This window comes from Moschus berezovskii, chromosome 11 (assembly GCF_049115385.1).
Source record: "Moschus berezovskii isolate FMDL1 chromosome 11, NW_MosBer_1.0, whole genome shotgun sequence".
NCBI classification, from domain to species: domain Eukaryota; kingdom Metazoa; phylum Chordata; class Mammalia; order Artiodactyla; family Moschidae; genus Moschus; species Moschus berezovskii.
The window spans coordinates 99,454,592-99,468,646 of record NC_142470.1 but is presented as its reverse complement, the minus strand read 5'-3'; the positions used below and the strand labels follow the sequence as shown (position 1 = coordinate 99,468,646).

Below are 14,055 nucleotides of genomic sequence, written 5' to 3'. Positions count from 1 at the left end.
GACAGAAAGCAACAAAATTCTGTAAAGCAATTATCCTTCAATTAAAAAATAAATAAAATTTAAAAAATAAAGTTATTCTTTATGAAAAAATGATTTGTTTATTTTGGCTGTTGCTGCACGTGGGTTTTTCCCCAGTTGTGGTGAGCGGGGCCTCTCTCGCTGAGGTGTGAGGGCTTCTCACTGCTGTGGCTTCTCTTGTTTCAGAGCACGGGCTCCAGGCTTATGCGCTTCAGCACAGGCTCAGTACTTGTGGAGCATGGGCTTAGTTGCTCCACATCACACAGGATCTTCCGGGACCAGGGATCGAACCTGTATCTCCTGCATTGACAGTCAGATTCTAATCCACTGAGCCACCAAGAAAGTCCCATTCTGTGTATTTGAAATCTTATCCAAACAGTAGGTATTATTACTGTTTCTTTGGTCCGAGCAAAAATTCAGTCTGTCTTAGACCCCTGGGCTCACGCAGAGTCCTGCAGCCTGGTTCCACAGACTAGAATTTCCCAACTGGGTGCCTGGCCCCAAAGCAATGCCCAGGCTGCCAGTGTGTCCAGGCTCTCAAGCCCAAGCCTGGTCATTCCATGGGGCCATACGAATGCTTTTTGTGCATATCCTCAGGGTGGCATTGGGGACTAAACAGACCAAACAGTGTCCGAATCCTGGTGCTTCCCTGTATCTCCCGTGGATGTGGCAATCATCCTACATTCTCTGCAGCCAGCAGCGTTAACTTCAGGGGGACAAGGAGTTCTCACCCACTTCTCTCCAAAAGCACCCAGGAAAGCTCACCTATGTGTGTTCTACACGTCCGAGGGCAGCCAGAGTCCTGGGGTCCGTCCACGGCTGCCGTGGCCCCACACGCTCCTGCCCCTCTCTGTTCCCACAGAGCCTCCAAGCTAGTTTGTTCCTGCTTCCTCCTCTTCCTGCTGAAAGACTTCGCTGCTCCTGTCCCAAAATACTAACTCACTGCTAATATAAAAGACCCGTGTGGCTTCCCTAGTGGTTCAGTGGTTAGGAATCCTTGCAATGCAGGGGACACTGCTTCAGTCCCTGGTCCGGGAAGATCCCACATGCCAAGGGGCAACAAGCCTGTGAGCCACAACTACTAAGCCTGTGCCCTTGGGCCCAGGAGCTGCCACTACTGGGCCCACATGCTACAACAAGGGAAGCCGCTGCAATGGGAAGCTCAGGCATGGGAGCTAGAGAAAGCCTGCAAGCAGCAATCACAACCCAACGCAGCCAAAAATAAAGAAATAATAATAATAATTTAAAAAAACCATGTATTTGAACACCCACTTAAATCTCATGGAAGTGGCCCAGCTCAGGGTTAAGCCAGCCCTCCTGGGTCCTAATGCGGGCGTCTCTTGCCACCACTTTCTAGGTGAAGGACTGAAGTCTATAAAACTGCATCAGTGGCAGGGTTCTACAAGGTAGGCTGTCAGCAGCTCCCACGATTGAGGATTGAGAACTTTAAATTCCCTAGAGTGATAGTTAACAGACGGCTTGCTGGGCCCCCAACCCTGGGGTTGTGATTCAGCAGGTCTGGTGCCCCTGATAACCTGCATTTTTAACAAGTTTCTATACCATGGCCAATGCAGGTTCAGAGAACCCCTGAGCTATCACAGGGCTAAACCTGGCAGTAATATGCACACAATACATTTCAGGTGTTTCCTAAGAATCCTCAGTAAAGCTGTGCTTCATTAAAAGCCTCCCCAATTCTGTTCTCTCCCCCTCCCACTTTTTTTTCTGGTCACACCATGGGGCATGCAGGATCTTAAGTTCCCCAACCAGGGATGGAACCTGCACCCCTTGAAGTGGAAGCGCAAAGCCTTAACCACTGGGACTCCAGGGAAGTCCCTCCAATTTTGTTCTGTTTGAAAAATTTCCTCCCAAGAGTCTTGCCTGAGCTGAGAAATAAAAAATCTGGTCTCTCTCAGCTCACTTTTCTTAGAGGCTGAGACACGTAGCCTAACACCTGTTTCTAAGCAAAGCTATTGATGAATTACTTCTGGCAGCTCTTGCCTAGTTTTTCATTGCCAATAAAGTTATTGAAATTGGGATATACCATCTGTTTGAGAGTTTGTATCAAAAAGACAGGTGATGCGGCTGCAGGTAAAGACAGAGTCAAGCTGTTTCCACGGTAGACTTCCCCATCTGCCCAAGCTGACATCACTCCTTAGATCCAGCATTTGTGAACCAGCATTTTCCTGGAGTAAAGGCTGAAAAGTCCTATATCACAAATGTGATTGGTTACTGGAAGCAATAACCACAGCTTCAGAGAAAGAACTCACGAATTCCCCACCAGCAGAGATAGCAAGTTCTGCTGAAGATTACCATGCCCGACTCTTTGCAGACTGCCAGGCTCCTCTGTCCATGAGATTCTCCAGGCAAGAATACTGGAGTGGATTGCCATTCCCTTCTCCACGTAGATCTTCCTGACCCAGGGATCGAACCCACATCTCCTGGATTGCAGGCAGATTCTTTACCACTGAGCCACCAAGGAAGCCCCAGAGATTATATACATATTTCTAAGTCTGTGAATTAAAATGTAGATGTGCCGGTGTGAAGTGACTATTAGACTTATTTTTAGTATTTCTGGAAAATAGTTCCCTATGAAGTGCTTGCTCCCCAACCCAGTGCTTTGAGAGTTTATTCCTCAAAGTGGATGGTGGCCCCACGCCAGGGAGACTCTGCGGACACCCAGGGCACAGCTTCAGGAAGGCCAGTGCCCGCCTTTGCTTAAAGGACGTAGAGGAGCAGCATCTTTGGGGGCAGCTACAGAGCAGCAGTGGTATTCTGAAGCTAGTGGGACTAGTGGGCAGCTGCCGTTGCCGTCGCGTGGGGAGGGTCAGTTGATTTTCTGAACACCCTATGGTGATTCGGGCTTTCTGGGCTGGACCAACCTCAGACTTGTGTGAACTGCCGATGCCACCAGCCATATCAGTAATCAAAGGATGCTGCAGCCATCAAGCCATCACATTACAGCCACCGTGGCGATGCACCCTGAGGGGGCTCAGGATGTGCAGACACAGGATACTGGCCGTGGAGAGCTGAGGTGCACATCAAAGGACTGATTTCAGTGAGCCCAGCCTCTTGCACCTTCTCACACATAGAAAAGCGGTAAATTCCTTAACTTGAGATATCTGGTTTTCTTTACTTAACAGTTCTGACTACTTGGTCTTTATTGCAAAAACTCCTACATATCCTGGCTCCCTGCCATCTGTTCCCCCCTCCCCCAACCCCGGCACGTCTTCATTCAGAGCAGTCCCTCTGAGCTATCCATCAGAGAGGCAGTCTCCTGGGCGTAAGACCTCAGTTTTGTCCTCTGAATAAAACATAACTCTCAACTTTTAGGTTGCGCATTTCTTTTTTTTCCAGTTAACACATGTAATAAGACGATCTGCTGCCTCCGTGCAGACACACCTTTGGACAATTCTGCTTTAGTTGTGACAAGAAAGGAGGCATGAGCCTCCGTTGAAAACCCTTTGTGCATGCTGTTGCTTAAGTCATGTCCGACTCTTCGCGACCCTGTGAGCCGTAACTGAAGGAGCTTCAGATGACGAACGCCGCGCTCAGTTCAGCGTCTCCTCTCTGCTCAACTGCCAGTGGCTCCTTCCCTCCTGGGTGGAGACGCGGCTCACTGAGCGTGCCGCCAGTGGATCCCTGCACACAGCAGAGCACAGGCTGTCACCTCCCTCAGTAATGAAACCTCAGCTCACAGTGCTGATTATTTTTTCTCATCTTTTTCTTTATTCTTTAAAATATGTCAACAAGTTTTTAATTGGAGTACAGTTGTACCATGTTGTATTCATTTCTGCTGTACAATGACATGAATCAGCTGTATATACACACAGGGGCTTCCCAGGTGGTACCAGTGGTAAGGAACCCACCTGCCAATGCAGGAAACATAAGAGACACAGGTTTGATCCCTGGGTCAGGAAGATCTCATGGAGGAGGAAATGGCAATCCACTCCAGTATTCTTGCCTGGAGAATCCCATGGACAGAGGAGCCTGGCAGGCTAAAGTCCATGGGGTTGCAAAGAGTCAGACGTGACTGCAGAACTTAGCACAGCACATGTGTGTACATATATCCCCTCCACCTTGAACCTCCCTCTCACCTCCCACATCCCACCCCTCCCCTCTCGGTCAACAGAAAATGGACATGTGGACCCAATAGGGGAAGGGATGGCGGGATGAACTCAGAGAGTAGGATTGACATAAATACATGACCATGTGTAAAACACATAGCTAGTGGTAAGTTGCTATAAAGCACAGGGAGCTCAGCTCGGTTCTCTGAGACCGAGATGCTTATTTATCTTCAACACCTGCACGCCTACTTAGCCCCAGGGTGGGATCGATTGCATGCGAACTACAGTCAGTGCCTTGAAATGGTTCCGTTCCCAGCTTGATGCTTCCTGGGCTTACAATTCCCATCACGACCCCTCTCTTCCACATACAAGCTGCCGGAGAGATGCTGAGAGCTGCTTCAGACTGAAGAAGGCCCCAGAACATCTCCCGTCCTGTTACCTCTTACTTTGATCTTTAATGTGCCCGAGCACTTGGTAAGAAAAGCGCTGTCGATCTGGGGATGAACAGCAGGACTGTGACCAAAATGCTGAATTAAAATATCTGAGACAAGTTGTTGCCCAGAAGCCCAAACAATTTTAATCTGATTCAACCTCAAGACACATATTTAAAAAAAAAATTCCTTGCACCATCTGTTCCTTTGGTTAAGCATGAAATCGCTCCCTATAATTACGTTTTAGGGAAGATCCACTCTTACAGCGTGGAGACGGGGGCAGGTGAAAGGCTCAGCCAGGATTGATAAACACATGGACACACAGGGGTTTGTCTTTTTCTCAGTGGCCCTTATTCTGTGCTCCAAGAGGGACTTGACCCACCAGGGCTTCAAGCATGCCTGTCATGGTTCCTGTTCTTCAATTCAAGAGACAAATCCCTGAACTCAAAACAATAAGGGATGTGGAATTAACTTCCGTTCCGTTCCGTTCAGTCGCTCAGTCGTGTCCGACTCTATGCGACCCCGTGGACTGTAGCCTACCAGTCCTCTCCGTCCATGGGATTCTCCAGGCAAGAATACTGGAGTGGGTTACAGTTTCCTTCTACTAATTACTAATTGGTGAGTTATTGACTAATGCCCTTCTTTGCACCAGGCCTTGCACATGTTCTTACAACTCTGAGGGTAGACATGTGGTTGGCCCCATTTCATAGATTGGAAGACAGAGGCACGGGAGTATTGTTTCATGCTAACACAAGCATCTGTGTTCTGCAGAGAGCTATTTCTCACTTATAGAATAACACAGCAGATCTCTGCTTATATAGCTCAGCCTCCAAAGGTTTGGATAACTGCTCCTACCACCAAGGTAAGCCTGTTCTGGCCATGCTCAGAACTGGTGCTCAGACCATGGGTCTACCCTGGAGCACTGAGGACCAGGTGGACCTGAGCTGGAGTAGCATCACCAAGACATGGTCACTGGCAGAGCCTTTAGACTATGTGGTGTGTGACCTCCTGAATTCCTTGGCCACCCCCAGTCCTTCAACTTGAGATCTCTATGATATTGACTCTAAGGAACCTGGAAAAAGAGATGCTTCTCACCAGCACGGAGGAAGAAGTGAGCGCAAATAAGTGGAAAGCTGGAGATGGACTTCCAAAGGAGAGAAGCTGACATATCCCTAAGGTGTCTCTGAAAGTGTCTACAGGTCTTATTCGCACCTGGCTCATGCATTTTGTTTCCGGCAGAAGACAGCGTAAAGAAGAAACAATTCAATTCTCCTTCAAATGTTTTCATTCCCAGACTGCTGCTGATGGCAAGGGGCTCCAGTTGGTTAAGTGTGTTCTGGCTCCTTATGGGCCCTGCCTACACCAGCCCAAGCAAGGGACTGCCTATGTGACCCCTCCCCACGGCCAGTGGGGCTTCCTCTGGGGTAGCCTGGGGAACCCAGAGCTGATGCTGCCTCCCATCCTGGTTCCATGGCCACCTCAGTCACCTACATGCTCCACTGCAACAATCGTTCTTACTCAAATTATGAAACATTTATTTCTCAGGGGAAATAAAGATTGGGCCTATAAAAAGAAAATTGAGTCAAATTGTTGGCTCATTAAGTCTTATATTTTTTAAATTGCATTATCCTTTTAGGTAATTTTTAAATAAAGTATATAATAAATGATATCTTATTTAATAATTCAAAAGTGCTTCCATTATACACACACACACACGTATATATATATATATATATATATATATACACATGAAAATATCTTTATTCATCCATCAATGTACATTTAGCTTGTTTCCATGCCTTGGATATTGTGAATAACGTCCAGCATGGTGAGTACAATTCACAAGATTGTATTATACACTTGAAATTTGTTGTGAAGAGTGTAAGTCGTAATTTCATGACCACATACACACACACCCCAAAACTGATAATTACATGAAGAGATGGAGCTGTTAACTGACTTTACTGTGGGCATCATTTCACAGTATATACGTGAGTCACATCATCAGCTTAAACTGACATGTGTGATATGTCAACAGTCTGTCAATAAAGCTCAGGTACAAGAAGAAAACAATTGAGCAGCTAGGGCAGTGATCTGCTCGCCTTGCTCCCAGCACTGGGGGCCAGCCCCCTCCTGTGCTCCCCGTAACAGCCCTCCCTGGGGGGCACTTCACAGGCAAAGAAACAAAGAAAAATTAAGAAACAAAATCAACCCAGTTGGTAGGATCTATCTGAATCCCAGGCTGGGTTCTTACCCCAACTATTATATACTTGTGTATGTGTGTGTGTGTGAGTGTGTGTGGTGTGTGTGTGTGTGGGGGGGTGTGTGTGTGTGGTGTGATCAGTCACTACATTGTTTCTGTCTCTTTGTGACCCCATGCACTGTAGCCCTCCAGGCTCCTCTGTCCATGGGATTCCCCAGATTTAAGAATACTGGAGTAGGTTGCCGTGCCCTCCTCCCAGGCACTTTTCCCAATCTAGAGATTGAACCAGCATCTCCTGCATTGCAGGCAGATTCTTCACCATCTGAGCCAGCAAGGAAGCCCAGCACTCTGGAAGCAACACAGTTATCTGGAGTGTTACCGCAGCAGAAACTGGGGGAAGAAGACACGCAATCCTGCCGGATTATTTCTGCTTAAGGTCAAACAAGCTTCCCAGGTGGCTCTGCAGTAAAGAACCTGCCTGCCAATGCAGGAGATGCAGGTTCAATCCCTGGGTCAGGAAGATCCCCCGGAGGGGGAAATGGCGACCCATTCCAGTATTCTTGCATGGAGAATCCCATGGAGTCTGGCGGGCTATAGCGTCGCAAGAGAGACATGACTGAGTGACTAAACAACAAAAAGGCTAAACAAAGAGTGGTGGCATCAACTAACATTTATGTACTCGACAAAGTTTCTGTTGAGCATCTTCTCTGCTGGGGACACAGCAAACACAGACAAAGCCCTGCCCTCTTGGAGCTGGCTTTCCTCCAGCAGTTGCCTCATGCAAAGCTTCACTGGATCAGGGTGCTTATAATTCAAGTTAATAAATTGCTGTTCAGTTGCTCAGTCACGTCTGACTCTTTGCAACCCTATGGACGGCTCACCAGACTTCCCTGTCCTCCACCATCTCCTGGAGTTTGCTCAAACTCATGTCCATTGAGTGGTGCCATCCAACCATCTCATCCTCTGCCACCCTCTTCTACTCTCAATCTTTCCCAGCATCAGGGTCTTTTCCAATGAGCTGGCTCTTCACATCAGGTAGCCAAAGTATTGGAGCTTCAGCTTCAGCATCAATCCTTCCAATGAGTATTCAGGGTGGATTTCCTTTAGGGTGTATTTAGGATGTAGTATTAAGTAAATGCTGATTATGGAAATGTTGATTACAAACTCTGGCCCCCCACAAGGTGGGTTTGATTAGGTTTCCCAGGTGATGTGACAAGGCTTGTCATGCTTGTGAAGACCCAGCCTTGTTCCAAGTGGTAAATAAGTGAGTCATCTCCACTCCGATGCTTAAAATACCTATAAAAGGTAAAAAAAAAAAAAAAAAACACTATTCTATTCCACATGTGTTTGGAAGGTCTAACCCCTTTTTCTTTCCTGCTTCTTTGCTCCAGGCCATCCAGAGCACAGGAAGTTGAACAGCCAGTTGTCACGGAGAGGATGAGGCTGTGATTGATGAATTGCAGGTCCCAGCCAGTTGCCCCCAAAGACAGGCTCCTCCCAGCCCTTCCAGAGCCCCCCATACCCAAGCCAGCAGGAGGAACATGAAGTCCCCAAATCGCTAAGGACCCTCCTACCCGCCTTCTGCCTCACCGCCAGGACGTCCTCCACGATGGCCTGTAACCAATCGTCCATCGAGACCTACGAATACCTGCTGGCCAACGGGAGCCACGAGGGGGCCTCCAGCGCGCCCCCACCGCCCGCCACGCTCAGGATGTCCCTGGCGGTCCTCATGATGCTGATGGTCGTGGTGGGGTTCCTAGGCAACGCGGTGGTCTGCGTCATCGTGTACCAGAGGCCGACCATGCGCTCCGCCATCAACCTGCTGCTGGCCACGCTGGCCTTCTCGGACATCATGCTCTGCTTGTGCTGCATGCCCTTCACGGCTGTCACCCTCCTCACTGTCCACTGGCACTTTGGGGACTCCTTCTGCCGGCTCTCAGCCGCGCTCTACTGGTTCTTCGTCCTGGAGGGTGTGTCCATCCTGCTCATCGTCAGCGTGGACCGCTTCCTCATCATCGCGCAGCGCCAGGACCGGCTGAATCCCCGCCGGGCCAAAGTGATCATCGCCGCGTCCTGGGCGCTGTCCTTCTGCGTGTCGGCGCCGGCGCTGGCCGGCTGGACGCTGGTGGAGGTGCCGGCGCGGGCCCCACAGTGCGTGCTGAGCTATACCGAACTGCCGGCCGGCCGCGCCTATGTGCTGACTCTGGTGGGCGCCGCCTTCTTCGCTCCCTTCGCGGTCATGCTCGGCGCCCACCTGGGCGTCCTGCACGCGGTGCGCAAGAACGCGGTGCGCGTGCACAACCAGTCCGACCGCCTGGACCTGCGCCGGCTGCCCCGCGCCTGCCTGCGGCGGCTCCGGCGGCAGCAGCAGCAGGCCAGCCTGGACCTGAGTTTCAAGACCAAGGCCTTCACCACCATCTCGATCCTCTTCGTGGGCTTCTCGCTGTGCTGGCTGCCGCACTCGGTGTACAGCCTGCTGTCCGTGTTCAGCCGGCGCTTCTACTGCGGCCCCTCGTTCTACGCCACCAGCTGCTGCGTGCTGGGGCTGAGCTACCTCAAGTCCGTCTTCAACCCCATCGTCTACTGCTGGCGGATCAAGAAGTTCCGCGAGGCCTGTCTGGAGCTGCTGCCCCCCACCTTCCAGATCCTCCCCAAAGTGCCTGAGCGGATCCGGAGGCGAATCCAGCCGAGCACCGTGTACGCGTGCACTGAGAACCAGTCCGCGGTGTAGGGGAGGGGCGAGCAATACCCCCCATCCGCCCCCACCTGACTTCCGGGGACTCCCGAGCAGTCAGCGCTTAGCACAAAAGGACCCGCTGGTCACCTGGGAAACTGGGGCTCCCGCATTTGCACGATGAATTATTTCTGTTTCTTGCTGCAGAACAGCAGTGCGGTCTGCTGGAACCCCGAAGGCCATCAGGACCAAAGGGGAGTTGCGTGCAGTGATGCAGGTGGTGGCGGTTTAGTCGCTAAATCGCGTCTGACTATTTCGACCCCATGGATGGTAGCCTGCCAGGCCCCTCTGTCCATGGGATTTTCCAGGCAAGAATACTGGAGTGGGTTGCCATTTCCTTCTCCAAGGAATCTTCCCGACCCAGGGATCGAACCGGGTCTCCTGCATTGCAGGCAGATTCCTTACCAACTGAGCTATGAGTGATGCCTGAGTTGGGCGGAAAGTTAGGGAGGAAGGAGGTTGGCTGAGCGGCAGGAGGAAGGCTGTGTCTAAAAGGCCCTCTCCAGGCTTGCCATGGAGACACCCCGGTGCCCTGTTCTGCTGTGAGAAACCCCGGTGCGTGCATCTCTGGGTGGTCAGGCATTGTATGGGGCGCCAGCATCCTTCACAGGCGTCTGTGTCTGTGTGTGCGTGGTGGAAGCACGTAGAGTTCTTTATGTTGGTCAGATGTGCTTTTGGGGTGATGCCAAACCATCCTTTCTGGAAACCAAAGTCACATGGAGGCAGAGGGGCCCTGGGCTTTTCAGCTCCCGTGTGACACAGGGGAGACCTTGGTGGCTCGAAGCCCAGCGCATGTTCGAGGGCAGCTCAGCTGAGAGGAGAAGCCCACCCCAGTGCTCATGCATGTCCTCAACCCTCCTCCCCGCCATGGCCCCTCACCTGAAGCCACCTCTGGGCCCGTGGTGACAGCCCTGTCCCTCTCTTCTCCCTGCTTCCTGCCCTGCCCCACCTGGCCTCCTTCCAGCTGACCGATGAGCGGGCACCACATGCCTTGTCCTGTTGGCTCATCTTGTCAGTAAGTCTTGTGTTGACTTGCTTTCAGTCTCAGAAGGGGCTGGGGGCTTTGTTTACATGTTTCTCGTGATGCCCTGAGGCCCGCCACATCACCCCGTCAAGCGGCAGGAATACAACCCCCACTGGGCCGCCTCCACGACCTCTGTGTTCCTCTACCTCACTCAGGGCTGCAGGATTCCAGCCGCTGTAGCCTGGCCCACCTCCCTGGGAGCCTGGGACCCCGGTCCCCCAGCCCAGGCAGGACCGCGATCCAAAGGGCAGATGCTTGGAGGGGACCCTTCTGCTTGTCCCGGGTACTGGGCCTCTACTCCCCAGGCCACTGTTACCACCAGGAGCTTCCGCTGCTGGGAGTGACTTTCCTGAGTTCAGGGCACGCAGTTGGCTCCGTGGACTGTCCTTACACTTTCAGATCTGAAGAGAGTGGGAGATTTAAAGAGAAATGTAGAAAACATGATTCTAAGCCCAACTCAGAAACTAGTCATGTGACCTTGCTGGTTTCTCCCCAGTTTCTCTGGGCTTTGTTTCCCCATCCCTGAGGAAGCAAAGTCTCCAAGCTCCCCGCCACTCTCACACACTCTGATTCTAACATGCATGTGTTTTCCACTCGCAGACCCCACACCCCCCTGCCTGTGTGTATCTATCATTCATTAAGTGCCTAAGAGGCGCAAGGCACTGTGTGATTGTGGGGTGGGGGTGGGAGGGGCTGGTGAATGAGGCAGGGGATGGGCCCGGAGGCAGCTGTCCGAGTTATCTCAGGATAATCAGCACTCACATTTCCTGCAAGAACACAGACACTCCCCTGTGTGTTTTTCTTCTCATTTCCTTTCCAAGGTTGTATCAGCAGACGAGCTCCTCATTCTCCTTCTGTGACAGAAGCAAGAAAGAAAGATAACACAGCTTACACTCCTCTAAGCCCAGAGGAGTTCTTTTCCAGAAAATAATTGGCACTTTTCTCACCAACCTCACCCTCCTTTTATACACAGACCCAGAGCCCCTAGACCCTTTTATACCCAGAGAGGGGGAGAGAGGTGACAGATGTGAGAGAGGTTGATTGAAGATGGGCAGTTGCTGTGTGATTGATTGAGCTGTGCCCCTCATGTCTGTGTCCTGTGAGCCCCCAGCAAGGTCAGGGTTTGCCCTCAGTCCCCATGAGGCAGAGTTGCATGACCTCGGTGGTGTCCGAGAGCACAGCCCGTCTGCCACAGGGACCGAACCTCTGGGCGCCTCCCCTCCGGTGGCCGTTTAAGAGAATGTTCTTCAGGAGCCTTGAGTAAAAGAGAAATCCCCAAACTTAATGAATGAAGGTACCAAAATTTACATCAATCAGTGTTGTATGATTTGTGTTGGACAGTAATATATATGTTTCAAAGTAATAATTTTGTATATATTTTAAATAAAGTATTATTGCTCTTTCGGTGTAGAAGGCTGTGTTCTTGCCAAAATTAGCACCAGGGCCATGATAGCAAGCCAGGAATCTGGGGTCAGACATGTCCTCAGACGCAATCACTTCCTAGAACCTGTAAGCCATTAACGGAGCTGCAACGACTGAAGGACATTACGGATTAGATGACAAATGGGAGATTCAGCAGTAGGGGTCACAAGGCAGCACTCACGGTTTTAATAGAACTCTCCACCCTGCTCAGCAATCCCAGCCAGTGAGTTTCGCCTCTGCCTTTCTTTCTGTCTTCCTCGTGGCAGCGGGCTTCTCTTGTTGTGGAGCACAGGCTGTACAGCACACGGGCTCAGTAGTTGTGACTTGCGGCATCTCAGTTCCCCGACCAGGAATCGAACCTGCATCCTCTCCCTTGGAAAGCAGATTCTGAACCCCTGGACCTCCAGGGAAGTCCCTCACCTCCGACTTTCAATTTGCCGCCTTCATGATTCCCTCCAGCCTCGCTGAGCCTTCAGTGAACTTTGTCCTAAAATCCTATGTAAATAGCAAGTTCTGGTTTCCTTCCCTGCCATGCGCAGGGTGACCACTGCTTCTTCATTCTTGCTTGATCTGGCTGTCACTTCCCCTAGGGTCCCTAGCCCTCCCTTTTCTTGAGCAGTCTGAGCGCACTGGCCTGGTGAAGATGTTGGAGCACGAGCATGGTGTGTGTGTGTGTTTCTGTGAGTGTGTGAGCATGCACTTGCATGCATGTGTGCGCATTATTTGGGGAGGGCACCCGAGGTCACTCACTGCACCAGGCAGTCCTACTTCACCTTCTGCTGTCTGCCCTTTGGTCCTGGAGGAGCCAGGGATACGGTGTTCTAGGATTAGGAGAGGTGCTGGAGTGTGCCTAGCTCCAAGGGTACCAGGGAGAGACTGCAGCTCACGGGGCATTTTCCTACTTAGTCTGATGGGAACAGAAAGAATTCGTCCAAATGAGAAACACTCAGGTGTGACTGGAACGTTACCTTCTGCATCAGGAATCCGAGGTTGCCAATACACCAGCTCAGGCTGGACGTGTCCAGGCAAACACCTAACGACTCCCAAGGCTGGGGTGGTAAGGATGATTCCTTTCCCGGGATCCGCGTGGTCCAGCTGCCCTGGCTCCCTCCTGCTGCCTCTGGTCTGGCAGCCGCTGTCCCTTCACCAACCATCCCAGCTGGAAAAAAAATAGCCAGCCTCAGAAGCACGTTTGAAAAGACAGGTTTGCTGCTCCTTATGAAGTGTCCTCTGGGACTCGTTTCTCATTTCCTCCCTCACTGGAATGCTGCATCGTCTCCCCTCCTGACGGTGTTTGCGAATGTTTTATTAAACTGTGAAAAGAGGGTCAGGCACCTCTCCATAAAAGACAAACAGGACTGAATAATTTTAGAAATGCACATGGAAAAGTGCAAAGCTGTAATTTGCTTTCAAGGCTTGCAGAGAGGTAAGGGAGAAACAGTGTGGGAGGCAGGAGGCTCTGACTCCCCAAGGCTGCCACCGGCTCAGATTTGCAGGGCCTCCCGGGCATTAGGCGGTCCAGGCTGCCTGGAAGTGCTCCCAGGGAGCGGGCAGCTGAGGTGCATCCGCTCGGGCCTCACTCAGTGTGGTCACTCGTGGGGCCTCCCTTGCTCTCCTAGGGTTCCACCCAACTTTTGTCCACCAGCGTCTAAATCTCCATTATACCCTCTCCTGCCCTCAGATCCTTTTCACTCTCTGGTCCCCTTCTCCGTTTTCCTCGAGTCTTCCCTTCTCAAATGATGCAATAAGCAGACACAAGGTGATGCTATACTTCAAACTTTAGATTTAGATTCTGTAAGAGAATGGCGTACTTGCCATCCTTATGAATGAATGTTCCCTAGGTTTAAGACAAGTTTTAAAAATAATACCTGATTTTTTCTATTATAGAGGTAATTTCCTCTTTGTAGAATGAAACCTCTTTTTTACCCAAAGATAAAGATTCTCTAGTTTTAAAAAATTGCATTAAAAGTATATATTTTTTTTTGCAAAATTTAGATCATACTCTCCCACAACTTGGGCTTCCTTGGTGGCTTAATGGTAAAGAATCTGCCTGCCAATGCAGGAGACACAGTTTCTATCCCTGAGTCTGGAAGTTCCCCTGGAGAAAGAAATGGCAACCCACTCCAGTATTCTTCCCTGGGTAGTCCCATGGACAGAGG

General features: G+C 50.8%; 1 protein-coding gene across 1 annotated transcript; it reads left to right on the top strand.

The window, feature by feature from the left end:
* Positions 1-8,310: 8,310 nt before the first annotated feature.
* Positions 8,311-9,806, top strand: GPR45 (G protein-coupled receptor 45). The gene has a single exon (XM_055399609.2). The coding sequence runs from the start codon at positions 8,326-8,328 to the stop codon at positions 9,445-9,447; it is 1,122 nt and encodes a 373-aa protein (XP_055255584.2). The 5' UTR covers positions 8,311-8,325; the 3' UTR covers positions 9,448-9,806.
* The last annotated feature ends 4,249 nt before the right edge of the window (positions 9,807-14,055 follow it).